The sequence below is a fragment of the Trachemys scripta genome, chromosome 6 (genome assembly GCF_013100865.1).
Source record: "Trachemys scripta elegans isolate TJP31775 chromosome 6, CAS_Tse_1.0, whole genome shotgun sequence".
NCBI lineage: Eukaryota > Metazoa > Chordata > Testudines > Emydidae > Trachemys > Trachemys scripta.
In genome coordinates, this window is record NC_048303.1 from 68,973,204 (window position 1) to 68,999,591 (window position 26,388).

Below are 26,388 nucleotides of genomic sequence, written 5' to 3' on the forward strand. Positions count from 1 at the left end.
TAACTAATTCTCATAACACCTTTGTCAGGAAAGTGTGCACGTATTAGTCTCATTTTACAGAGAAGGAAATTGAGGCAGCAGGAGAAATTGCTTCTCTGAAGTCACGCAGCAAGTCAGTGAGTGGCACAGCCAGGATTAGAACACAGGGTCTCCTAACATCCAACCGCAATTGGACAGATATTGTGCCAAGGCTCAAATCCTACTGTTTTTTTCTCCTCAGTGCGGGACAAGTGATTTTGATCAGAAGTTCATGGTCACCACTTGCACAGAACAAGTGATTTCAGAGAATGAAACATGGACACAGAAATGGGTATTAAAAAATATTAAAATACCCAAATGTCATGCTTGCCCTTTCATTAGAAACAGCAAAGACTTTACTACTGGATTAATACTTCCTTCTCTCCCCATCAACATTACACAAGTGCACTTAAATCTGACTTAATCAAACAATTGAATCATAGGCATTAATCCTATCATGTAAAGGAAAAACACATACCAGTGTAAATCCATTTTAATAAATCTGGGAAGCCTAACTGGGATACTGGAAGTGTTTTAAACTTAAATAACTCAAAATGATTTAACTTCTAAAATTTCTCCCTTTCTTCTTTTCCAACATGAATGCATGATTCTTATCTCTAAGAGAGATCAGGTGGGTGAGGTAATATCTTTTAGCTAACTTCTGCTGATGAAAGAGAAGCTTTTGAGCTACAGAGAGCAATTCTTTAGGTACATTTTATCTCTAAGATCTTCACACAGTTTCCCAAGTTTCATCTCTCTATGCATCACTTTGCCAGTTTTTTCTTTAAGACTTGAACAAAAAACAAGTTTAGTCAAAAGAAATTGAGAGTGTTTGTTTATTTTAATTTTTAAAATGCACCTACCCATTTGGTCAAGATGCATCATTAGAAAATATATGCATTTTAACAATTGCAAACATGACAAAAATAGAGCACACATATTTTGAGATTCTTCTTAAAATAGCAGCATATATTTTGTAGGGTGCTGAATGTATTTTCCTGGTTTCGTAACACTGGTAAGTATTTCTAACATATTTATATTTCCAATATAAAGATTGTTATTAATAGAATAGCCTTCCTTACAGGATGTTATCCTGTGTTGCTTCTGTTGGCTCTCAGTAGCAGCCACTGTTAGTACTACCCCATTTATTATTTGTTTCCAGTAGCAACTACAACATGTGAGGAGCTGTACAAACTTAAAAGAAGACACAGTATCTGCCCTATATAGCGTACAATATAAAGAGAAGCCAGACAAACAAACAAGTAGGGGAAAGTGGCATATCATAAATAAAGGGGTCAAGGTGATGATTGGCCACATCTTGATAATACTGCTGAAAACATACAGGTGTTAAGTAATAACAATAATGCCTTTATGGGAAACTCTTGCCACCATCTTTTCTGTAGGTTAGTTTCTCAAAAGAAGGTTTCTCTCTCTTACTTGAGATGAGTAAGACAACTGATTTACCTCCTTCAATTTAATTAACAATTTAACTGTCTTTATGCATGTCTTTAGCTCTAGTGCGTCTCATTTGTTCTTTCTTTCTTCCACATTGCTTGCTGTTGCCTATATTTCGACTCCTGGAAAATCTTCTCCACTTGTTTAGCAAAGCCAGGACTATCTTCTTCCAGTGCATTAATGGCTTGCAGGACACAAGGAGTCTTCTCCCTTGGAAGTGGATTATTCAGTGGCCTCAGTGGTATGACAGAGTTATATTTATGCTGTTTGTTAAGAGCGTTCATCAGGGAGGCATAAGACTGGAACTCACACCAAGCCTCACTCAAGAAATGTTCTGTCAACAGAATAATAGTCCATGCTGACCTATTCACAGCATCATTTAAGTTTTGTAAGAAATGTCTACCACTAGGCATTTCAGCAAAGATTATTCCAGGTTTAATACAAAAATTATTTTGTAGCAGATGCTGGAGTCGGCTGGCTTCATCTGCATCATTTTGAGCATGCAGAATCACAAACTTGTAAAACACATCCTCAGAATCCTCATCACTGCTGTGAATTTCTGAAACTTTTGTAGAGATCCCTTCTATGTCAAGAGACAGGCCACACAATTCATGATTTTGCTTGAAGTCTCTCTGGCCTGCACTCACATTGGTACCCTTTTCTGTGTTATTTGGTGGAGGGGGCGGATTTCTTTTGGAGTTAGTGTTGCCCATTATGATAAATGTACACGTCAGAAGATGTGTTCACGTGGTTAACATCTACTCATTTCATTCTAAAAAACAAAAAGTAAAAAGCTGTTGAATCTTGTGACAACCTAAAAAAGGCATTCATCGCAATCTAGAAATAACCTGAACTGTCTGAATTGGGCTATTACACATCTTAATGAAAGATAGCAAAAATGCTGAAAGGGACCTGGTGGCAAAAGTTGACAATACATTATATAACCGAGCAATATGATATTTCAGCAAAGAAAAAAGTGATTTTAGGCTACGGTAGGAGCATGTCATGGAACAGGGAGTTAACTGTCCAACTATACCATATAGACCTCAGCTAAGATTACATCTTGAATACTGTGTTCACCTTAAAGATGTTCACCAGAAAGATGTCAGCAAATTGGAGTAAATTCATAGAAGAGCAAGAGCCCATGTATTATATAGTATGTTAGATCTAAATTATACAACAAGGCTCCCGCCATAAATGCACTGAATTCTGCAGAAAACCAGGAATTATATGTGACAATGGTTAGTTGATTATAAAGCCATTTGATAACCTTCAATTTTATTGAAATTCCAAAAATATTCCCACAAAGTTCTATTTCTGTAGATTCATGCAATGCAAATGGAGATTTAGGGTCTGATTCCCTTCCCACAGAAGTCAGTGAAAAGCTTCCAATAGATTTTAATGGAAGTTGGATTAGACTCACATAGCCACATAATTATATTATACATATGGCCTTGAAGAAGAGCTATACAAATGTTTAAAGAACTAGAAGAAGTGACCCTAGGAGGAAAGATGCAAGTATGCATAGACTGGTGAAACAATAAATGAAGGAGACATCATAACACAATTTATAAACATATGATGAGGAGTGTAAAAAACAAGGAGGGAGTGGAATTGTTTAGAATGGGTAAAAATGGCATGATGCCCGGTGAGTAAATGAAATTAAGACCAGAACAATTTAGGCTGGATATCAGAAAAAAGCCTTCTGGTTGTGAAAACTATTAATTTATAAAATAGTCTCTGCAAGGAAGTGGTGGGGGACTCTTCGCTAGTCTCACTTTAAAACTGAATTAGATAAAGCACTATAAATTGTTTGGGATCAATCCTGTATTGGCTAGCATTTTACTATTTAATTTAATAGATCTTCCCCATTCCTAACATCTATGAAATGGCACAATGAAAGCAAAGGGAAACTGGTAACTTTTTGTACTTTTAAAAAAGATTAAGTTTTCATCATTGATGCAAGTGAATAAATAATTTAAAAAAAAACAGATAATATTATGCAGAATATTTTTAGTTAAAGTGTTGTACAAAGCGTTAGCTATTCATTTGGAACATGATAAGAAGTGTGATTCAATTTCTGTGTGCTCCAATAAAGGGGCATCCATATTACTTTAGTGACACATAAGTCATGATAGAGTGACTGCTTTGACAGAGCCCTAGCAGAATGACACTGAAGGGGATCAAGATCTGTACATATAAAGTGATTATTATCTGTTAATAGTATAGCACTAATGAAAATTAAGGGGTATATGGCAATTATTAAATAGTTCTGAAACACTTCTCTTTACATGTAGAATAGTGTCTAAAAACCTTGATACCTTTTCTGGGATTTTAATAAAATTAAATTCATCCAAGGTGAACTACTGGTTTGTATATCTATTGATTATCTTATTTATTTTGATAAGTGAATGCTTGTATTGACAAAAGCATCATAAAGCACACACGTTTCTGCAATAATACAACACTACCTTGTATTAAATAGATTAGCTGTTGTCATCTTATGTTTGCTTTTTAGAAAATAATATTGTGAAATTAATCATTTCACCAAGAACCATATGGCTCCAATCCTATAAACTTTTATCCATGTGAATAGCCCCACTGACTTCAAATTAATGAAAAATATTCTTAAAAAAACTGACATTTCAAAGAATATTTATTCCTGTTTATTAACATGCCCTAGAAGCTTTAACCCAGCTTTTGTTGCCTTAACAATTTATTTGTCCTCCACAGCCTTGTTAACATTGCTCAGTGCTGAGTAAAGCAGTTGTTTTGAAAAGTTGCATGAAAATTGTACAAATTTGCAAACAGATACAGTATAAGAAAAAAAGTTAAACCAATATTTTGGCCGATCCACCATGGAAGTATCTAAATGAAAAGCAGTTTGATCTTGCATTGCCCATACGTGCTGTATTTTTTTAAAAAGTGCTTATACACCTCTACCCCGATATAACGCGACCCGATATAACACGAATTCGGATATAACACGGTAAAGCAGTGCTCCGGGGGTGGGGGTGGGGCTGCGCACTCCAGCGGATCAAAGCAAGTTCGATATAACACGGTTTCACCTGTAACGTGGTAAGATTTGTTGGCTTCCGAGGACAGCGTTATATCGGGGTAGAGGTGTATTCAGTTTCTTTTCTTTGCAATATTGGAACAGATTTTATTTTAGCTGGAACAGCGCCACCTTGTGACACATACTTACAACAGAGCATCAGCATATACATCATCCTTTACATTAAATGTATGTCAAGATGTTTTATAGAATTAATACATGGCCAAAATGATCCATTCCATTTCAATGAGCAGAGGAGTCTGAGATCCAGCAGATCCTCTCCTAAGACACAGAGGGCCTGATTCTGTTTTCACAGTGGTATAATTTCACTGATCTCAGTGGAGTTTCTCTTGATTTACATTGGTATTAGCAGAATCAGGTCCAGATGATGTGAAGCCACAGCTCAGGGTATTTTCTCCTTCCCTTGGCCAGAAGGAAACTACTCTCCTGGAGTTCTGCACGGGGCAGTGCTCCACTGAGCTTTGAGAGCAAGAGTGGGAAGAGGTAGAGCTGAGTCTCAGCCAGCAGTATCCCTTGAGGAGAGGATGATTTTGTCCAGATTCTCATAACACGAAGGATCAGATTATTACTAGTCACTCTTTGGCGAATACATATTTTTGTTGGCAGAGCCCAATAATGAGTATTTCTTCAAAGGGAGAATGTATCTATGTAATTTCTTATTCTCCCAAATGATTTTTTAAATAAAATTAAAACTTTTAAAGTAAGCACACAGTGCCAGTTTGGCCCCAATTTCTGTAATTTAACTTTTGCTAGAATAACATTTTATCTTTTTAATCTCAGAATGGAGAAGCATTTGGGGAAGGTTTACATAACACTATCATACTTTTTTCAGTAACACATATCCATGCCCAAAGGTGGCTATGTATGCATCATTGGAATGGGTTGTGTGATTGGTTTGGTTATTTTTTGGGGGCGTGGGGAGGGTTGCAGGGAAAAGGAGCATAGAGGAAGGAAGAAATAATTCCTAAATTGCTTGCACCCAAACCTGATGTTGTTCAGATGAAGATGTAAAATACACCACTTTGATAAAGTCTTCCCCCATAATTTATGCTCTTACAAGTAAATACATAAAATCCTACAAACAAAAATACAAACTAAAGGAACTTGTAGAAAAAACTCCTTTTCATTATTTGATTTTGCACTCGCTATATTTTGTGCATCACTTAAACAGGATAGTGCTAGATGCTTCATAAAAACTTTAGGTAAACAGAATAGATATACTAATGCCAACACCTTGAATTGTGTCTAGAAATAACTAGGAAACCAATACAGTATTCAGAGGAGTAGCGTAATGTTCTCCTTGCTACTGCTACCATCAAGAAGGCAAGCAACCATAATCTGCACTAGTTGTAGCTTCTGAATCATATTAAGGGGGAGCCCTAGATTGAAATGAGAGTACATCATCATTCTCTGTCACAAAGGCAAGGTATATCAGAAATTTTGCAGTCACAAATTCTTTTCCAGATGTAGCTAAAAATAAGTCTTTGGAATACCAATGCCCCCACAGAATGCAACAGAAATGGGGATCCCAAAGCACTCTACTGTGAACTTCTTAGAGCTAATAAACTCATTAATGGAGAAAAACTACCTATTCCATGCCATCCAGCTGCCAAACAATCTCATTAGCTCCTATAGAAACCAAATATATACGTTGCACAGGAAGCGTGACAGAATGCAGCCCTGCAGAATCTAGAGAGCAACGTTACTGAGCTTCAATATCCACCAGAGCTGCCTCCCAACTACCATTTTATCTAATGAATCTTTATATGTTGCAGGGACGGAGGTTATTTCAATCATTTGAAATTGTAAACCTTCCAAAACAGGCAAGGGACTCAGGGATGTCTGTACTGCTTGAAACTACTTTAAACTCACTTTTGGAACTGACTACATTTTAAGTTGACAGTGTCCCTTTAAGTTTTAAAACCAGCACTAATAAAAACTAATAAGTTCTTACGTTGTCAAAATGGAGATTCAATCAAGTTTTTAAACAAAATTTTTTATTAATGTCTTAATATTTAATTTTAAGCATAATTTGCAGAACCTAAGCAGACACCTGCACGGCCACACCAGCAAGCAGGGCCAGCTTTAGGAAGCGCGGGGCCCGACTGGAATAGTTTCAATGGGGCCCCAGCAGGGATGACTCACCCGGTGGCGCTCCGGGTCTTCGGCAGCACTTCGGCGGCGGGTCCTTCACTCGCTCTGGGTCTTCAGCAGCTCTGAAGGACATGGCCCCGATTCCCCGACCGGAGCCCCGGGAGGAGCGTGGCGACACCCCGGCCCCGATCCCCTGGCTGGAGCGGCGGGCGGAGCGCGGCGAAACCCCCAGCCCCGATCCACGGGACGGCGCGACAGGCAGAGCGCGGCTAAACCCCTGGCCCCGCTCCCCCGGGGGATCGGAGCCAGGGGTTTCGCTGTGCGGTGCCCGCCACTCCAGCCAGGGAATCGGGGCCGGGGGTTTAGCTGCGCTCCGCCCACCGCTCCGGTCGAGGGATCGGGCCTGGGGGTTTCTCCGCGATCCGCCTGGCGTTACGGCTGGGGGAGCAGGGCCGGGGGTTTCGCTGCCGAAATCCCGGAGCAAGTGAAGGACCCACCGCCGAGTGAGTAAAAGTTAAAAAGATGCCTAAGTTAGGTGCTCTTCTAGGCGCAGGGCCCGATTCGGGGGAATCGGCCTAAAGCCGGCCCTGCTAGCAAACGGCCATAAATTTTAATTTGCAATGTTCTTCAGCTTTGACCCCGGGCATTATACCTCTTAGATCCAGTACATTTTAATTCTTACCGGTATGGCGACTCATGGGAGGGACACAAAGGGGGGGCACCAGCTAAAGGGGGGGGGACGTGACCTCCCCATGTGACTCCTCCATGCCCCGCCCCAGCCTGGGACCCCTGCGCCCACCCCATCCCACATTACCTTGGGGACTGGGATCTGCGCCAGCTCCCGCTGTCATATTCGGCTGCTCTTCCGGGCAGCCAGGCCCCGGAGCCACTCCCGGATGCTGCCTGGTGCAGCACAGTAGCTGCCTAGGAGACTGCACGGCTCTCCCAGGCAGCATGGCTGGAAGAGGAAAGGCTCTGGCCCTCCGGCTCTAGCCCCATCCCTTCCTCTCCCTGCCTGGGCTGGGGGGGGGCACTTAAACCTGGGAAGGGTGTAGCGGCACAAACAGCTCTCGCTCCCGTTTTGCTACTTTGGTGTACTGAGCATGCTCAATCGAACTGAGCCTGCCCAGTAACCTTCGTTGTAGCCACTGCCGTCTCTCTGCCCTTACTTCTGCTAACGATTTGCTGCCTTACACCTGCTACTCTCTTTCACTCTTCTCCTCGCCCCTGCCCCCTGCCTCCAGCACAATAACAGCCCCAGCCCGGGATTATACTGGCAGAATTGGTACAGACCCCGGGGCCGATCTGTGCCAGGATTCCTCCCCGCAGACAGATCTGTTTCTGGGCCAAGAACCAGAGCAAGTTAGTGAAGCCTCTTGTGCTTTGCCTCCATAGTAGTGAGGCGGCAGCTCGGCTGCCCGCGGCTCGGTGGCGGGGAAGAAGGCTGGGCTGAGAGCGGTCTCGCTGGGGTGAGGCTCTAGGAGCCGGCTCGTGTCATGGGAGCCGCAGGGCAGCCGGTGCGGGACGGGCGCAGGAGGAAGCGGCGGGGGCCGGGGCTGCGACAGGGAGGGAACCGCGGGGCCGCGCAGGGTCTGGCCGGGGCGTCGCGTGGGGCTGTAGCTCAGGGGAAGCGGCTGGGCCCAGGCTCTCGGCGGGTCTCCCCCCGGGAAGGGAAGCGCCGCCGGTACAGTCTGGGCCGCCCCGTCGGAGTCACTTACCGGGCTGAGGCCGCTCGTCCTTCCCCGCAGGCGGACGCGGTGGCGCTGGCTGGCGAGGGAGCGGGGCGGGGCTCGGCTACCGTTTTCCCCATCAGCTCCGGGAAACAAAAGCCGCGTGTGACGGGCAGGACCCCGCCCTGTCACGCCGAGCGCTGCTGGGAGCAGCCGCCCGCCTCAGCAGAGGAGCGGACTCGGGCCCGCGCTGGGCTGGCTGAGCCGCATAACCCACTGCGGGCGCCACATGGCGGGCACCACGGGAGCCAGCCCCCGCCTCCGCGGCGAATTGAAACGCGGCTGGAACACAGGTGCGCACAAGAACATCCCCTGGTAACGTGAGATTAAAAAGTTCCCCCCAGTTTGGCAAAGCGACAAACCCGAAGAAGAGCTCGGTGTATTGGAAGCGTCTTTCACCAACCCTAGTTGAGCCAATAAAAGATACCCCCTCACCCGCCTTTGCTCTTCCTGCTTCAAGGCATAAGCCAACCTTTGGAGGCATTCAGAAGCTTTCGTGGTAGGGTATGTTATTGCATCAGTTCCTATTTCAGGGGTTCTTTCACCTTCCTCTGTAGCATCCGGTACTGGTCCCCACTATAACCGAATGAGAGAGCACTGGGCTAAATGAACCTCTGGGCTGAGAGGCAGTGGTTATGGAGTAGGCTCCAAAAAGCTACTTAGGCGTTGTTCCATTTTTAGACACCACTTGCGACCCACAAAACTCCTGCTCGCCTGCTGCATAATCCTGCAGGCTCCTAAAGTCACTCGGCCCCTATGGTTTTGCCTCTGGGCATGCATTCTGCAGCTTCACTGGAGGTGGCTGGACAAGAGCCACATAGCTCTTGCCAGAGGACCGCATACTGCTCCCTCACTTGAGATGCTCAGATGCCTATCTCCAGCTAAGCCCCAGAGCAATTCACAAACTGGGAAAAAAATTTGGCCCTGTAAATCATATGGGGAGGCCCAATCCCATAGGCCACCTCTGAGCATACTACCAGATTGGACTCAAGTAAATTTCACACAGAACAGCCAGGACTCATGGGAGGAGGTGGCTTGTCCCATTTAGCTTTGTGGCTAGAGTACTTGCCCAGACTGTAGGAGCCCCATGGTTCAAAACCCCCTTTGCCTAATGAAGAGGCATTTGAATGGGGATGCGGCATCTCTCAGATCAAGTTGAAATATTAACGGGGCAGACAAAGAATGATTCTATAGCCTAGTGGTTAGGGTACTCACCCAGGGGGTACCAGGCCTGCTCAAATACCTTCTCCCCCAGTTGATGGATCTCTAGCAGACCAAGGCACTTATCTCAGAGAGTGGTGGGGCTTAGGACAGCTGTATTATCAGCACCTCTCATGGGCTAATTTAGGCAGCTCTCCTCTTAGCATGTTAGCTTTATGGATTGTATTCTTGGGTGCCTGCCTCTCCATATTCATTGTTAAGCAAGGGTTCCTCTACCCAAGCTTTATGGCCCATAATGTTATACTGGTGGAGGAGTGGCACTCTAGGTGAAAGAAAGCATAAAACAAATCAGTAAAAATCCTAAATGAATCAAACAGTACCATGGTATCTCTATGGATAGAAATGCCATGCTTGAATAATAAAAGTAGAAACATACTACTGACCACCTGCCCTGGATGATGACAGACTATGAAATGCTCAGGGAGATTAGAGGCTACAAAAAAACCCAATAATAATGGGGGATTTCAACTAGCCCCATATATTCTGGGAACAAGCCACCTCTGGACAGCATGCAGACAGAAAATTTCTGAATTTTCAAACCATGAATGACTGCTTCTTGGAGCAACTGTTAGGATCCCCTCTGAGATCTTTTCCACTCAGCTTATCTAGAACACCTTGTCCAGTTCTGGGATCCAAAAAACTCAGACTGCACATTTAGTCACTCAGGTTCCTTTATTTGGCATACAGCAAAGCTACACTTGAGTTGAGCAGACTCCAGCATACGGGGTGGGTATGGGACATACCACACATCCAAAGTTACACAGCAAACCTCTTCCATTATATGTATTTACACATTACATTGCATTTTACTACATATTGCATCATGGTTTTGGATTGGCATGGTTACTTTGCAGGAACTAATCCCTGGGCAGCATGCTCTGTCCATGCTCAATTTACTCTTTACCTCTTATCTACATTCCTAACTTATTTTGTCCATTGTGAGTAAATGGTGAACTGGATGTTCTCCCTCTTATCTTAGCTGGCTCAGACATTTGGTCTTTTTAGCCTACTGCCATATTTACTTTCTTGTTTAGCACAAATGTTCTGTTTTCAGCTTAATCATCTGTTTACCTCCCTAATTCTATCCTCCAAGAAATGAGGCCTCCCTCCAAGTGTGAATTACATGGCTTAGCCTCAGCTACAACGGCTAGTCCTGGAATCCTTTAGGAGAGAGACAGTTCTTGATTTAGTCCAAAGTGGAACACTGGATCTGGTTCAAGAGGTGAATTATTACTGAACCGCTCAGTAATAGCTACCATAATGTAATTAAATTAGGGCTGTCAAGCGATAAAAAAATTAAATCATGATTAATCACGCTGTTAAACAATAGAATACCATTTATATAAATATTTTGGATGTTTTCCATGTTTTCAAATTTATTGATTTCAATTACAACACAGAATACAAAGTGTACAGTGTTCGCTTTATATTTATTTTTATTATAAATATTTGCACTGTAAAAAATAGTAATTTTCAATTCACTTAGTACAAGTACTGTAGTGCAATCTCTACCATGAAAGTTGAACTTACAAATGTAGAATTATCTACAAAAAATAACTGCATTCAAAAATAAAACAGTGTAAAACTTTAGAGCCTACAGGACCATTCAGTCCTCCTCCTTGTTCAGCCAATCGCTCAGAAAAAAGTTTGTTTACATTTGCAGGAGATAATGCTGCCTGCTTCTTGTTTACGTCACCTGAAAGTGAGAACAGGCGTTCGCATGGCACTGTTGTAGCCAGCGTTGCAAGATAGTTACATTTACTTTATTTGCAAGATATTAGTGCCAGATGCGCTAAAGATTCATATGTCCCTTCATGCTGCAACCACCATTCCAGGGGACATGTGTCCATGCTGATGACAGGTTCTGCTCAGTAATGATCCAATGCAGTGCAGACCAATGCATGTTCATTTTCATCATCTGAGTCAGATGTCACCAACAGAAGGCTGATTTTCTTTTTTTGGTTGTTGGGTTCTATAGTTTCCGCATCAGTGTTGCTCTTTTAAGACTTCTGAAAGCATGTATCACACCCCGTCCCTCTCAGATTTTGGAAGGCATTTTAGATTCTTAAATCTTGAGTCAAGTGCTGTAGCTATCTTTAAAAATCTCACATTGGTACCTTCTTTGCGTTTTCTCAAAACTGCAGTGAAAGTGTTCTTAAAATGAACAACATGGTGGATCACCATCCGAGACTGCTATAATATGAAATATATGGCAGAATGCGGGTAAAACAGAGCAGGAGACATCCAATTCTTCCCCAAGGAGTTCAGTCACAAATTTAATTAACACATTTTTTTAATGAGTGTCATCAGCATGGAAGCATGTCCTCTGGAATGGTAGCCAAAGCATGAAGGAGATACGGATGTTCAACATATCCGGCACATATAGGGGTGACCAGACAGCAAATATGAAAAATCAGGACAGGGAGTGGGGGGTAGTAGGAGCCTATATAAGAAAGTCCCAATTTTGGGGTCTTTGTCCCTATAAAATCGGGACATCTGGTCACCCTAGGCATGTAAATATTTTGCAGTGCTGGCTACACAAGTGCCATGCGAATGTCTGTTCTCACTTTCAGGTGACATTGTAAATAAGAAGTAGGCAGCATTATCTTCCATAAATGTAAAACTGGTTTGTCTTAGCAATTGGCTGCACAAGAAGTAGGACTGAGTGGACTTGTAGGCTCTAAAGTTTTACATTGTTTTTTTTTTGTGCAGTTATGTTACAAAAAAAATCTACATTTATAAGTTGCGCTTTCACAATAAAGAGATTGCACGGTACTTGTATGAGGTGAATTGAAAAATACTATTTCTTTTATCATTTTTACAGTGCAAATATTTGTAATAAAAATATAAAGTGAGCACTGTATACTTTGTATTCTTTGTTGTAATTCAAATCAATACATTTGAAAATGTAGAAAAAACATCCAAAATATTTAATAAATTTCAATTGGTATTCTGCTGTTTAACAGTGTGATTAAAATTGCGATTAATCCCGATTAATTTTTTAAATAGAGATTAATATTTTTGAGTTAATCGCATAAGTTAACTGCAATTAACTCAAAGGCCCTAAATTAAATTTAACATCTTTGGAGTGGGGAAATACCAAAGAAACCCACCACAGTAGCATTTAACTTCAAAAAGGGAGTGACACAAAAATGAGAAAGCTAGTTAAAATGGAAATTAAAAGGAAAACTCACAGGAGTGAAATGTCCACATACTGCATGGAAACTTTTTAAAAACACCATAATGGGAGCTCAAACTATATGTATAAATAAAAAAACAATGCTACGACAGCTAACCAGAATAAAAATGGTGGTTAGACACAAAATGACACCTTTTAAGAACTGGAGGTCAAATCTTATTGAGGAAAATAGAAAGGAACAAACTCTGGCAAGTCAAGTAAAACTAGGCAGGCCAAAAAAGCATTTGAAGAGCAACTAGCAAAATACAAAAACTAACAGCAAATATTTTTTTAATTACATCAGAAGCAGGAAGCCTGCCAAACAATCAGTGGGGCCCCCTTGGACGATCAAGGTGCAAAAAGAGCACTTAAGGAAGACAAGGCCATTGCAGAGAAGCTAAATGAATTCTTTGCATCTGCAGAGTATGAGGGGAAGATTCCCACACCTGAGCCATTCTTTTTAAGAGGACACATCTGAGAAACTGTCCCAGACCAAGATGTGAATGGAGGAGATTTGGAACAAATTGATAAATTAAACAGTAATAAGTCACTAGGACAGATGATATTCACCCAAGAATTCTGATGGAACAAATATGAAATTGCAGAACTACTAACCTGGTATGTAACCTATCACTTAAATCAGCTTCTGTACCAGATGATGGGGAATAGCCAATGTGACACCTATTTTTTTAATAAAAAGACTCCAAAGGTGCTCCCAGCAATTACAGGCCAGTAAGCCTAACTAGTATCAGGCAAATTTGTTGAAACTATCATCAAGAACAGTATTACCATAGATGAACACGATTTGTTGGGGAAGAGTCAACATAGGTTTTGTAAAGGGAAATCATGCCTCACCAATCTCTTAGAATTTTCTGAGGGGATCAACAACTATATGGACAAGGTGATCCAACTGATACAGCATGATGTTGTGAAGGCCAAGACTATAACAGGGTTCAATAAAGAACCAAGTAAGTTCATGGAGGATAGGTCCATCAATGGCTATCAGCCAGGATGGGCAGGGATAGTGTCCCTAGCCTCTGTTTGCCAGAAGCTGGGAATGGGCAACAGGGGATGGATCACTTGATGATTACCTGTTCTTTTCATTCCCTCTGGGGCACCTGGCATTGGCCACTGTCGGAAGACAAGATACTGGGCTAGATGGACCTTTGGTCTGACCCAGTATGGCTGTTTTTATGTAGTGAACTTGGACTTCCAGAAAGCCTTTGACAAGATCCCTAACCAAGGCTCTTAAGCAAGTAAGAAGTTGTGGGATAAGAAAGAAGGTCTCCTGGATCAGTAACTGGTTAAAAGATAGGAAACAAAGGGTAGAAATAAATGGTCAGTTTTCAGAATGAAGAGAGGTAAATAGTGTCCCCCAAGGATCTGTACTGGGATCAGTGCTGTTCAACATCTTCATAAATGATCTAGAAAAAGGAGTAAACAGTGAGGTGGCTTTGTTTGCAGATGACAATTATTCAAGACAATTAAGTCTAAAGCTGACTGTAAAGAGTTACCAAGGAATGGGCACCAAAAAGGCAGGTGAAATTTAGTGAGTCAAGCATAAATAGGACCTCCTTCTCTAAGTGAACCCCACCTTCAGAGAAGGAATTCAGCATTCCTTGTTACTGAGCACTCTGAACTCGCCAATCCTTCACTGGTTGCACTGGAATTTGCTAGCTATCACCTAGGGTCAAATCCCCCATTCCTAAGCAAACTGCTAGTTAAAAAAGCAGGTAGGCATAATGAAATAGTGAAGAGATGGCTACTACCCTGCTCTCTCCAAATTATCCAGGCAGTCGGTCTTAGATTCCTGATGGAGTCATAGCATCAGTTTGTTAGACTTCATCCCATCCTTTCCAACAACCTGACTGATCACAGATACCATTTTTTACCTCCAGATGGGATTACTGCAATGCCTTGGACTGAAGCACTGGCTCTGAAAAGACTAACTGGTGCAGGAAAAGAGCAGCTTCATACTTTCAGCAGCATATAACATTGAGGATATATTACTCATATATGCTACTATTGTAATAACTCCCTTATTCAACATCAGGTCAAGTTTAATGTCTCGGTCCTTCAACAACCTCAACAGACAGGGACCAAAGAGCTACCTCACCCTACTACCAACTTGTCTCCTTAGATGATTCCATTGGTCCTATCTCAAAGCCAACACTTAGGTATACAGGAAACAACTTTCTTGACAGCTGGGTTGAGTCTGTGGAATTCATTCCATGAACAAAGGATGACCACAAACCACTTCTTGAATCTTGCTTTTCCCTAAAAGCATTTCAACTAATTACTTGCTGGACAAAAATATGTAACAAACTCCTAAAGGGATATGGTGGTAATGAGCACAGTATAAAAACCAATAAAGAATACTATATAGATGGGGAAGAAGAAGAAATGGAAGGACATAAATTATTTATTTTTAAACAATTCTGGAAGGTGCCCACATACCAAGGGGATTGGTAACATAAAATGCTGAATAGAATAGTTTTCAAAGTATTTTTTGATTTGCTTCATTTACTAAATATTTATCTTCTTAGCAGCAGTTTGGTATAATAATCAGAACTCCACGTACTGTATAAGAAAAGCAGATTTGTAAGAATTCTTATCCTACAGCCTTAGGTACTTAGGCTATGTCTACCCTACACAACTTTTAGCGACACAGCTGTGCCGCTACAGCTGTGCCACTAAAAGGCGCACAGTATAGCCGCTGTTTGTCAGTAGGAGAGTTCTCCCGCCAACAAAAAACTTTCACTCCCAATGAGCGGCAGTAGTTTTGTCAGCAGAAGAGCTCTGTTCACACCGGCGCTTTTTGTCAGCAAAATGTGTGTCGTATGGGTTTTTTTTTTTTTCACACTCCTGAACGACAAAACTTTTGTCATTCAGGTTCCAGGGTAGACAAAGCCTTAGACACAGACATGTAGGGCTGAAAGGGATCTAGAGAGTCACCTAGTTAGTCCTTCCTTTCCCCATGGCTCCACTGAGACAGGATTACGTGTACCAAGACCATCCCTGACAGATGTTTGTCTATCTGGTTCTTAAAAACCACCAATGATAGGGACTCACAACCTCCCTAGGTTACCTGTTGCAGTACTTAACTATCCTTATAGTTAATTTTTTTTTAAATATCACCCTTTCTGCAAACTAAGTCCTTTACTTCTTGTCCTACCTTTGGTGAAGATGAACAACTGATTGCCATCCTCTTTATAAGAGTCTATTATATATTTTAAAGACTGTTGTCCCCTCTCAGCCTTCTCTTGTCTAGACTAAACATGCCCAATTCTTTCAACCTTTCTTCGTGGGTCATTTTCTAAACAATTACTTATTTCCTTATACAAGACACTCCTGTTAAAACTTCCCAGAATGACATGTTTCGTAACAGCATCACATTGTTATCTCATTCAATTTGTGACCCACTATAACCCCTAGATCCCCTTTGATATGTACAGATTAAATATATAACTAGATAATTACATTTAGATAACTATACTATTCTCTAAACCTCATACTTGTGGCAGTATCACAAAAAGGGAAGTCTCTTTGTAAGACAAAACTACACCTTAAACTCCACTCAATCCAATAGGTGCAGGTTACAAAGCACTGGTGCAGTGCACTCATGATGCATTGCTTAACAAGCAAGCAACCGTATTGCACTAACTCAAGTCTCTAAATTGTCTTAAAGTATAGCCTCATATGGAGTGCCTTGCAGTAATCCAATCTCAAATTTAAATAAATGTGGATAACAAGCAATCAAGTGGCATCTAATAAATTAATGAATGGATAAGTACTTTAAAAAATACTTATTCTAAAATATAGGTTAACTGGCTCAATCTCACTTGTTTTCTTTTGAGAAAGCTCCTTTCCCATCCAGTCTCAAAATAAAAATCCATTCAGACCATGTTCATATATTAATTTTTATTTTCCCATACAATATTCACAGGGTCTGCCTTTTGTCTTATTCAAACTAACAAATGTTTTCAAACTAAAACAGGAATTGACATTTCAGGCCACAAAAAAAGAAGAGATTCCGTAAACATAAACATCCAAAGAATAGTAAAAAAAACTGGTGTCTTTTGCAGTACATAATAAAATTGTATTTTATCAAACACTGGGTGATTTAGCTGTGTACCATACATCTCTTATTTGAACCATGTCCTTAATATAAAAAGGATGAAGCTTTAATTGTCACACACCTTAAAATGTTTTTTCACCCACTGTTGATTTGTTAGCATGCATTATATCCTATTAATTTTATTCAGTCACTTATTCTAAAAAATATATACAGCTATGTTTAAACATGTGGTTTTGTGCCATGTTTTTAGAACAGAAAAATAAAGGCTTTTTTTTAAGCTATTGCTGCATAATATGCAGCAAGATACAGGACGATTGGTTTGAATACCCAACTTCAATTTAACAGTCAATTCCACAAGACCTCTGTAGTGGGAGGTATACTGAGCTATACAGTTCCACTTTACACATTCAAACAGGAAAAAATAAAAAGACAAGAAAGAAACCGAGAGAGAGAGAGAGAGAATCTGTGACGATATAAACCAATATTTGGCCTACACCATTTAGCAATTTTGACAGTAACACGAAGCAACTGATGTAGAAAAAAATTATTTCACATCTTTAAAACAAATGTTTTCATTGCCATTAAAGCTACGCATTAACTGATCTACTTACAAGTGATAGTTCAAGCTTCAGAAGATTACAATGGGACACTGCCAAAATTAGATCACATTTTCATCAAATGGTTATAATGGCAAACGTGCAACACTTGCCCTAACTGAACCCATTTGCTTTATTACTGCATGTAATTAAGTTTGTAAGAATCCTGCAGAAGATCAGCTTGTTGCCACACAAGAATAAAGCAGCCAAGCACAATCAGGGAAGAGTATCACATGCAGGCACAGGCTTGTGGCATTCAGGAAAAGAGTCTGTGCACTAGTTTATTTTTGCAAAGTTGTAACCAGGCACTGGCATTGTTTTTACCCCTCCAAATAAAGGAAGTTTTAGGTGCTTTAAAAAAATTCAATACAAGGTCTGAGAATATCAACTAGATTCCTTAAACTAAGATCCTGTTTTTCACCTACCAACCTCAGTGACCCCTAAAATAGGAATTAGCTCAAATTCTTCTTGGATGTCCCAGACTACAGGTAATTGATTTAATCACAGTAAGAATAGATCTAGAACCTCCTTTTATTACAACCACTGCATTTTAAATTGTTTTAAGTTGATGGCCCTGAGTTTTTTGCCATGTGCCCAAGTATGACTTTTATTTATAAATAAAAAAAAAAAATAAAAACTTTAGTTTCTCCAGAGTTGGAAATATATGATCAACACTGGCAACAAATCAGAATTACACTCCTTTTACTGCGCGCTAGCTTAACAGTTTAAGTTAACAACCTCTTTTGAATTAAGAGGAAAATCAGTGAAAAACCCTACATTTTCTTGTGTTTTTAGGTTAGTTGTTGTTTCTCCTGTGCACTTGAGAACTGGTAAGATTACCTTTGTCCTTTCCGACTAGTCTGCACTAGCTTTTAACCTTATTTTGAATACCTTCGTTCAAACAATTTATGTACGTTTGCCAAATTCCATATTCTAATAAAACAAGACTTTTCAGAGTACACAATACAGCATCTATTAAAAACACAAGCAATGATAACAATGTAGACTGCAAACCTACCAAAAAAGACACCCTGAAACTTTTGAAACATTGCATGACCACTAGCAAACCAGAAGTGGCAGTTAGATGCACAAGGCAACAATGTATCAATGCATCACAACCATGGAGATACAATGCAGTATAAATAACAAATTGGACTGGAAAATGATTTACTAGAAAGCTTTGTATGTGCCTCACACAGATGTCATACAACCATGTCCAGTGTCAGTGCTGTGCTACCTAACAAGCCAGTTTACCTCTGTTGCCTAATTTTGAAGAGCCACAGCAGCATACCTGACTACAGAGACTACACAATGTCAGTGACAAAGTTACAGGATTCTCCTTATCTTATTGCATTTTATTTAAAAAAAAAAAAAAGCCTTGGAAATTTTGATTTTAATAAAGTATAGAAAATTGGTTTCCTGAGTAGTCTCAGTTTACAATTTGTTCAATAAAAAAAAATGTTGTAAAACAGGAAATTCATTATATTTTAATATAGGAAGAATGGTTTGTTTTTTTTTTAAACAAGTTTGTTTAAAAATAAAACTTAAGGTGGAGACTTACCATTCTATAGAAGAACAGTATTTGTGCCATGATGTAGTGTTAACTTGCAAGTTTTACAGCAAAGAAAGATATATGGATTGGATTTTTCAGAGCAAATCAAAACAATGCAGTTCAATGCTTTGTGACTACAGTTCATCACATTTGCTTTTGGTTTTAATCCAACACCTTCAGGCTGAAAAGCTAAAATATCATCAATTTTTCCCATGTACTGTCTTCCATATCAACTATTTGGGGTTTTTTTCAAAGCATACCACAGATTAATCAGTGAATACAAATAAAGGAAAAACAGATCACTGCTGGATGCTTAACACAAATACCAAATAGTAAGTTATCAACTTTTCCAAATAAAAAGGTGTCCCTTTCACTTTGACTACTTTTTGTAATTTTTAATGAATGGGAAGGGGTAAAACGGTATTAAAACTGTTGCCTATCTTTAGTTCTTTTGTATCTACAATTAATTGGAGAACAGTAAGTTTACAGATGAACAGTGTACAGTGGATCTGAAGCATCATTTCACTACTGGTTATGATCCAACACGGGTTGTGGTGGTTCTTTTATCGGAAAAGAAGCTTTTCAGGAGAAATACCTGCCCAATACTAACTACTAGAAGAATGATGGCTTCCCCTATTGACCAATAGGCTACTCTGGTGTTTAGATCTTCTGCTCTGCTGCGACCTTGTGCTTCTCTCAAGCGGAAGTGAGTCTGATAATCGATAACAGACTTCAAAGCTTCATGAATTGAAACACAAGCAGACTCCATCTAGACAAAAAAAATATTTCTGAATTAGAAAAGCATTGGAAGAATTCTATTTTTGTGCTGTATCTGAGCATATATAGCCAGGACTTCTGTAATTTTAGATGCAAGTATGTTTATTCTCTCAACTAATATGCTTTTAAGCTCTGTCACATCTAACCCACATTAACCAATATACTAAATATTTTCCCCCTCAACCACATAAATATATTATTAAAGTTGCCTTACATTTCCCATTATATGGCCCCATTTTCAGCTACTTAGAACTTGGCCAAACTAACTGTTCAGGCTGAAATGTTCTATGCCAAGTGTCTGCCTCAGGTTTTTTGTTTTGTTTCAGCTAAAATGGTTCTCCATTTCAGAGAACAAGATTAGGGAAACATACACTGTTTTGCCCATATTACAAAAAAAAAAAAAATATTTCAGTGATTTGTTGAGAAACGCTTGAGCCTTTGAAGAAGGGACTTAATATTTGATAAGGGCCACCTGGGTATCAGAGATATGCCTTTTGCCATTCCTGTGAAAATTTGTCCAAGTTGGCCATGCACTTAGAAAAGTCGCAATTCATACATGCTCAGTTCCCTAAATTCTCTGAAGAGTCTGCCTGCACTGAATAGGACTTCCCCTGTAGTTGCTCCTTCTGGCAGCAAAGGGACACTATGGTGCAGGACAAGAACCGAGTGTTCTCAATACTCCCACAGCTGGTGCCCAGGCAACACTGAGGAAGCAACCACACTGGAACACACAGGGATGAGGAGAGAAAGAGCATAGCAGCATTAGATGGGTCAGGAGGAGAGGGAGTTGCAGGAGCCAGAGAGTAGGGAAAAATAGAGAGAGAGGGTGGGGGACAGGAACCAGGAAGAGGCAGGGTAGATAAGAGCAGAAGAGGGACAGAGAGACAGACAGCTCTAATTACTAGAGAAAACTCCCCTACAAAACCTGGAACTGAACTCAGGAGTCCTCAAGTTCCTACATTCATTTGACAACAGCAAAGACTGTGAAACGCACTGGAAGAGAGATCTTTGGGTCCACTCAGACCAGTAGAAAGATAGCTAGGGGATGGTGTTTATATCCTTGGTTCCAAAGTACTGAAATGGTGAGCACACTCACCTAAATAGCAGTTTTGGAGTGAGTTTGCTGCCAGTTGGCAGCACACAAAGTGTCTGTGGGTAATGTACTGAACACATTTAATGGGTTTGTGTTTAGGAGAAACGAAGTGAGGCTCACAGACAGACATGTAAAAAACAAAATCAGAAATAAGACTTAAGGTTTAAGAATAAAACTTCACACAGTTGAAGCCTTTTTTATGGGGAAGCAGTGTTCCTGCCCTACTGTACATAAATAAAAAAACCCTAAACATCTATAACATTGAAAATAAAACATGTTTCACGTCTAGTTAGTTAATTTGTTTTGCTAGCCTTTTCTTTGCTTCTCATAATTTTGACTTACTGGACAGATATCTAAATATTAAATTGGGCATTTCCTAATTATCTTATTCAGTTTTACTTTCCTTAAAAAGAGGCATGAAATGTAAATGCCTATTTTTATTTTTTTTACTACTTGATGTTTCTACAGAAAGGTAGAATTTAGAAACAAACTGTTTGAAAAGTTCAAAGCACCAACATTTCAACTTTTAGACATGAGTGAAGTCACAGCACTGAAATGCGGCTTCCTTAAGAAAATATACCTGTCTGTGATATAAATAATTCAGAGAATTATTAGTCTTATCATATGTAGCTATTTTTAGTTAAACAGTTAGTATCGTCGAGGAAAAGCAGATAAGCTTTTAGTATAAAATCTCAAGATTTTACCATGGTGGTATAAAAAGAGGAGTTGCCATTACTAAAATATTGTGAATTTAAATATATTTACTCTGTAACCTTTCAAGTGCATTTTATTCATCCACACTACATTTCTTTCCAGCAATCCCATTCATCTCCACAAATCATGCTGAGACAGGGACCTCTTGTGGCTAGACAGATTCACATACCACAGTTGCCAAAACAGTAGATTATGCAAAATTCAATATAATACTAAGGTCCAATTAAACTCTACTTTGACCCACAGCCTATAAGAAAGAGGCACAAAAATAGTGGAAGAGGCTTCCTTGCCATCTCTTGCCTACCTGCCACTTTCTTCCAGAACAATGTCTAGAAACTATGTCTGCTGTTGAATTCCTTCCTGACCCTGCAACGTAGTATTCCTCCAACATCGTCTCATCCTAATCATTTCCTTAAACAATGTCCTGTTGTGAATGACTTTGCTCTTTGCTAACTGGGAGGTAAATCCCTAAATCTTAGTTCTACTTCTGTGATTAAAGACGGCTACTCCAGTTTGCAGAAGCTCAGTTTTACATCCAAACTTTAAGCAGACAAAATTTCATTGTTAACATTAAGTCTTTGATTTAATAGAACTCCCTAGTTAACTCAGGTTGGGATTTTCAAAGAAGTCTGAGGAAGTTAGATGCCCAGTCTTATTGGCTTTCAATGCAATGTAGGTACCTAACCCCCTTAGGCTCCTTTGAAAATCCAAGCCTCATCTGCTCCATCTTTTGTTTTCCCATCAAGTCACTTTAAATCAGCCCTTTACCTGGGTAAGTGCAGTGACTCTGTTCTCACTAGGAAACAGAGGTGGATCTTCTCCAACCTGGAAGTCGAAGTATACAGTTTTGTGCGTGAAAGTAGAAAATTCATTGCTGAAGCAGAATTTGTATGTTCCATTCCTAGATGCAGTGAAGGTAAAGCTATCATACTGTTTTTTCATCTCTTTGTACAACACAATGCCATCAGGATCTTCCAGCCGACAATCAACATCATAATGCCCTCCAGTGATCACCTGTGGAGTGTGAAAGATTATTGGCACTTTAACAGAGTAGAAAGTTATTCTTAGTATTACAGTTATCTAAACACCTGTACTAGGTTTAAATAAAAAAGCTGTATCCTTATGATAGAGACACTATGCATTTAAGAATTCTTTATAGGTTTTAGACAGTCTTCATAGTAAACCTCGTTTCTAAATTTCAGTGGAAACAAGTCAGATAGGTTTGATTTCAGCACAACTTTATAGAAAATTTTTTGTTGCAGTTGCATTTAGGGGATTTTAATGCAGACTTAGGAATACTGTTGCCTCCCTCAAGCAGAGCTTGTGTCTTCTCCCAACACTGAATTAAGTTAGTCAAAGCTTAGAACTGTCCCAAACCCTCATGTGATTGAGTGAAACTCAAAGTAAAAATATATAAAACAAAATATTTTCACAGCACCTGAAATCACATTGACAAACCTCTAAGCAATGTAAAAGAAAGCCTTTGGCGAATTTAGAAACCACTGATTTATATCTGGATAAACAATGAGGTACAAAGCTAAATGTGAGCAAGCATTTTACCCCCTTTTAAAACGAACATTTTGAGTGCATCTATAGACAACAAGCTCATCTAACTAGCAATGTCTATAACAGATTATTCAAAAGCCTACGATTGGAGAAGATAGAAACAACACTTAAATTTTAAAATAGATTAAACAAAGCACTAGAAAACAACAATCCTGCAGAGGATAGATTAGCCCCAACCGGTCTTATCTCCAACTTCCACAATTCAGATACAAATGGGTGCATCAGTTTGAAAGGTTTATCCTAAAGATATTACATTTAAACAAATTAAAGATAAATGTTTTAGGACAGACTTCCACTCATACAAATTAAAATAGCTCAGATAGCGGAAAGAAGAAGCCCAGTTTTTGTGGAAAATTCTTCTCAACAAAATTCAGATGACTGAAATATTTCAGTGTCAGTATTCAAAGAAATCATTTAGTTTCTTTAGATGCAAGCAGCCTCAGAAATTGCATGTTAGATCAACAATCTTTAACTACAAGTAGGACATTCAATTACTACCAAAGAGCTACAACTAATTTGACTAAGTATCAAATGATTAGGACTTGTTTTAATGCTAGATTTGAAAGACAAAACTGATAGAAAAATCACTCTGGTGATTTTCTATTTCTATGAGTGCAGAACAAGCTGAAAGACATTTGGGGCAGAATTCACCGATGCACAATTCCTCCAGAAAGCATGGGCACAAGTTAAACACTGAAAAGCAACTGCATTAATTCATAATTATTTATGATGTATTCTATTTAGCCTTGTCAGAATTCACCTTTTTATATATAATTTTGATGGATAATATCAATGTTTATTTTTAAGCAGTTTTTTCTATTTTTATTTATTTAAACTTTCACAGTTTTGGAACATTATGTGGATGACAGTAGACCATGATATAAAAAAAAAGTTAAAGCTTTATGAATGCTACATAATTTTGTTTAGCTTCAACTTTGCGAACATCAGAGCTGGCTGTTTTATCAGAACTGTAAATATGTGCTTTATGCAGCACTTATGACATGTTTTTATACACAGTGAAGTAGGACTCAAGTTCTCAAGCAGCATTTTTCTTACTTTTCCTATCTGTAAATTTCTATTATCAACAGAAGTATTTTGTCAGGTTGTACGTGTATGGTGAAATACACATTACCAATAAAGATGCAATTCTTCCAATGTCAAGTATATTAAGTGTAGCAATCTAATTCCACAATTTACCTTCCCCAACAAGTCTCAAAACACAAGATAAAACAAGAAAGTTAAATGCCTTTCACAAGTGCAATGTTGTACAGTTAAAAGTGATTCACTTTTATTAGGCTGGCAAACTGTCTCAACAATTAAATTAATAAGGCTCCAAGTAGTACAATCCTTAAGAAGCTCAAGGAATATCTTGTTATAGCAACATCATTTTGGCAAAGTGCCAATTTTACAAGGCTGATGTGAGTTTCACACATACACACAGGTGATGTACGCATAAATACATACAATGGATCCATTTGGGGAAGTTTTCCAAGAAGCTTACAACTAACTTATGCTTTTACTGTAGATCAAGAACATAGCACTTTTACATCTTTGCCTCCCACATAACAATTGCACAGCCTTGCATACATGTTATTGGGCAATAATATTCCAGAATCACAACTGGTTAATACTTAATCACTCAAAATCTAATATTGAAGTAGGATTTAGGGTTTGAACTCAGAATCACAATGAAATTCAGGGACAGCCTTGTTTATTTCACGTGAGTTAGAAATACCAATCAGCTGCACAAAGTGAAAGGGAAGGCAGGGAAAGTGAGGATGAGCCCAACAGGTGTGTGGTGAGGGTTAACTCAGTAGGACAGCTGCCTTTACAGGGAAATGGGATACTAGCTGGCCGGTCGGGTGGGTGAAGTAGTGTTGGCAAACAGGTATATATTAAGCTGATTTAAGGATCGTGTTATCTGGAATAGTAAGGTGCACTTGGTGCCCTACAAGATCACTTTATCAGAGCATTACTTATTGCTGAGCTAGAAATATGAAGCAATGCTGGCTGGGTTACAGTGTATTGGGTGGCTGTTTTAAGCGTTTCTAACTGGCTAGAGGGAACAAAACAAATACCCAAAACTCCAGGGGGCACCTGATCCCCTGTGCAATCTGCTGAGGGAAACACTATTAAGCTGGGGGTACCTCTGGCTTAGTGAGGTGTGGGTAACGGTGCCTCAGGCCTAGAGACAAGACGTGAGCTTGACCCAAGCTAGCTATCTTGACGATGGATGTGAGGGTGCACGAGGGAGCTGTGTACCTGGCACTCTAGGGTGCCCTGCACGATCCCCCATCGAAGCACCGCTTGGCGCTGCTGGGGCGCGGCCTGGGCGGGTGATTACCTGGAACTCCAGGGTGCACTTGGTGCCCTGCGCGATCTCCTCGTAGAAGCACTGCTTGGCGTTGTCGGGCAGCTCGAACGTGATCTCGGAGGCCCGCACGGCGCCCGTCAGGCACAGCAGCAGCAGCACCAGCCCCCGCAACCCCGAGATCGCGGACCAGGCCGCGGCACCAGGGCCCAGCAAGCCCCGCAGCAGCATCTCCCCGGTGCAGCGGGGAGGGGGTCTCAGCACCCGGCGGCGGCAGCAGCAGCAGCAGCTAAGGGGCAAAGGGGAGAATGAGTCGGAGCAGGTCCGGGAGCGGCTCTCGCTAGGCGGGGGGAGGAAGGGGAGCAGCGGAGGCCGCACAGACCAGGCCTAGCGCCCAGCCTGGCACCGTGACCACGGGCCCGCGAGCTGGACTGCGCCACGGAGGGGGCAGCGGGCGCAGAGCGGGAGAACTCACTGCGAGGGGCCCGGATGTAGTAGAAGGCGGCAGCCGGTGTCTGTGTGGCGTGGCGAAAGGAGCGAACGAACTGGGAACCCGGAAGTAGCTACGCAGGTCGCGCGCCTCCAAACCGGAAGTGCTTCCCATGGTTTTGTCGACGTGGTGTTTGGGGAGGAGAGGGCGGGGCGTCAGAGGACAATGGGCGGGGCGGTAAAGGACAATGGGGCGGGGCGGGGCAGCAGAGGGCAATGGGCGGGGCGGGGCAGCAGAGGGCAATGGGCGGGGCAGCAGAGGGCAATGGGGCGGGAGAAAGATGAGGGGGGCGGGGCGATCCGCCGCCGCAGCGAGGTGTCTGGGGTGCTGCTGGCAGCAGGTCTGGTGATAACGTGCTTAGCAGTCTCCTGAAACGCTGGTCCCTCTTCCTCCCGCAAGTCAGCCTGTGCCCCAAGCCCGCCTGCAGCTTGCTTCTCTT

General features: G+C 40.9%; 2 protein-coding genes across 5 annotated transcripts; both read right to left on the minus strand.

The window, feature by feature from the left end:
• Positions 1 to 837: 837 nt before the first annotated feature.
• Positions 838 to 2,215, minus strand: TICAM2 (toll like receptor adaptor molecule 2). Its single transcript, XM_034773183.1, has one exon. The coding sequence runs from the start codon at positions 2,184 to 2,186 to the stop codon at positions 1,533 to 1,535; it is 654 nt and encodes a 217-aa protein (XP_034629074.1). The 5' UTR covers positions 2,187 to 2,215; the 3' UTR covers positions 838 to 1,532.
• TMED7 (transmembrane p24 trafficking protein 7) lies at positions 2,118 to 26,070 on the minus strand. Of its 4 annotated transcripts, none has more exons than XM_034773182.1 (4): positions 25,935 to 26,070; positions 25,493 to 25,745; positions 22,351 to 22,596; positions 2,118 to 2,245 (listed from the first exon to the last, which is right to left on the minus strand). In XM_034773182.1, the coding sequence occupies exons 2-4, from the start codon at positions 25,688 to 25,690 to the stop codon at positions 2,225 to 2,227; spliced, it is 465 nt and encodes a 154-aa protein (XP_034629073.1). In that variant the 5' UTR covers positions 25,691 to 25,745; positions 25,935 to 26,070; the 3' UTR covers positions 2,118 to 2,224. The 4 variants fall into 4 exon arrangements, with proteins under 4 accessions (XP_034629073.1, XP_034629071.1, XP_034629070.1 ...); XM_034773180.1 differs by lacking the exon at positions 2,118 to 2,245 and adding an exon at positions 19,342 to 19,767 and having other exon boundaries at positions 25,493 to 25,742; XM_034773179.1 differs by lacking the exon at positions 2,118 to 2,245 and adding an exon at positions 19,342 to 19,767.
• Positions 26,071 to 26,388: the final 318 nt, after the last annotated feature.

Bases quoted from the DNA above. Each gene is read 5' to 3' on its own strand.
- TMED7 (XM_034773180.1), bottom strand. From the start codon at position 25,690: ATGCTGCTGCGGGGCTTGCTGGGCCCTGGTGCCGCGGCCTGGTCCGCG. The intron at 22,597-25,492 runs GTAATCACCCGC...CACACTCCACAG, and splicing joins AGTGCACCCTGGAGTTCCAG to GTGATCACTGGAGGGCATTA. The intron at 19,768-22,350 runs GTAAAGGGCTGA...TTTTTTGTCTAG, and splicing joins GAGTCACTGCACTTACCCAG to ATGGAGTCTGCTTGTGTTTC.
- TICAM2 (XM_034773183.1), bottom strand. From the start codon at position 2,186: ATGGGCAACACTAACTCCAAAAGAAATCCGCCCCCTCCACCAAATAAC.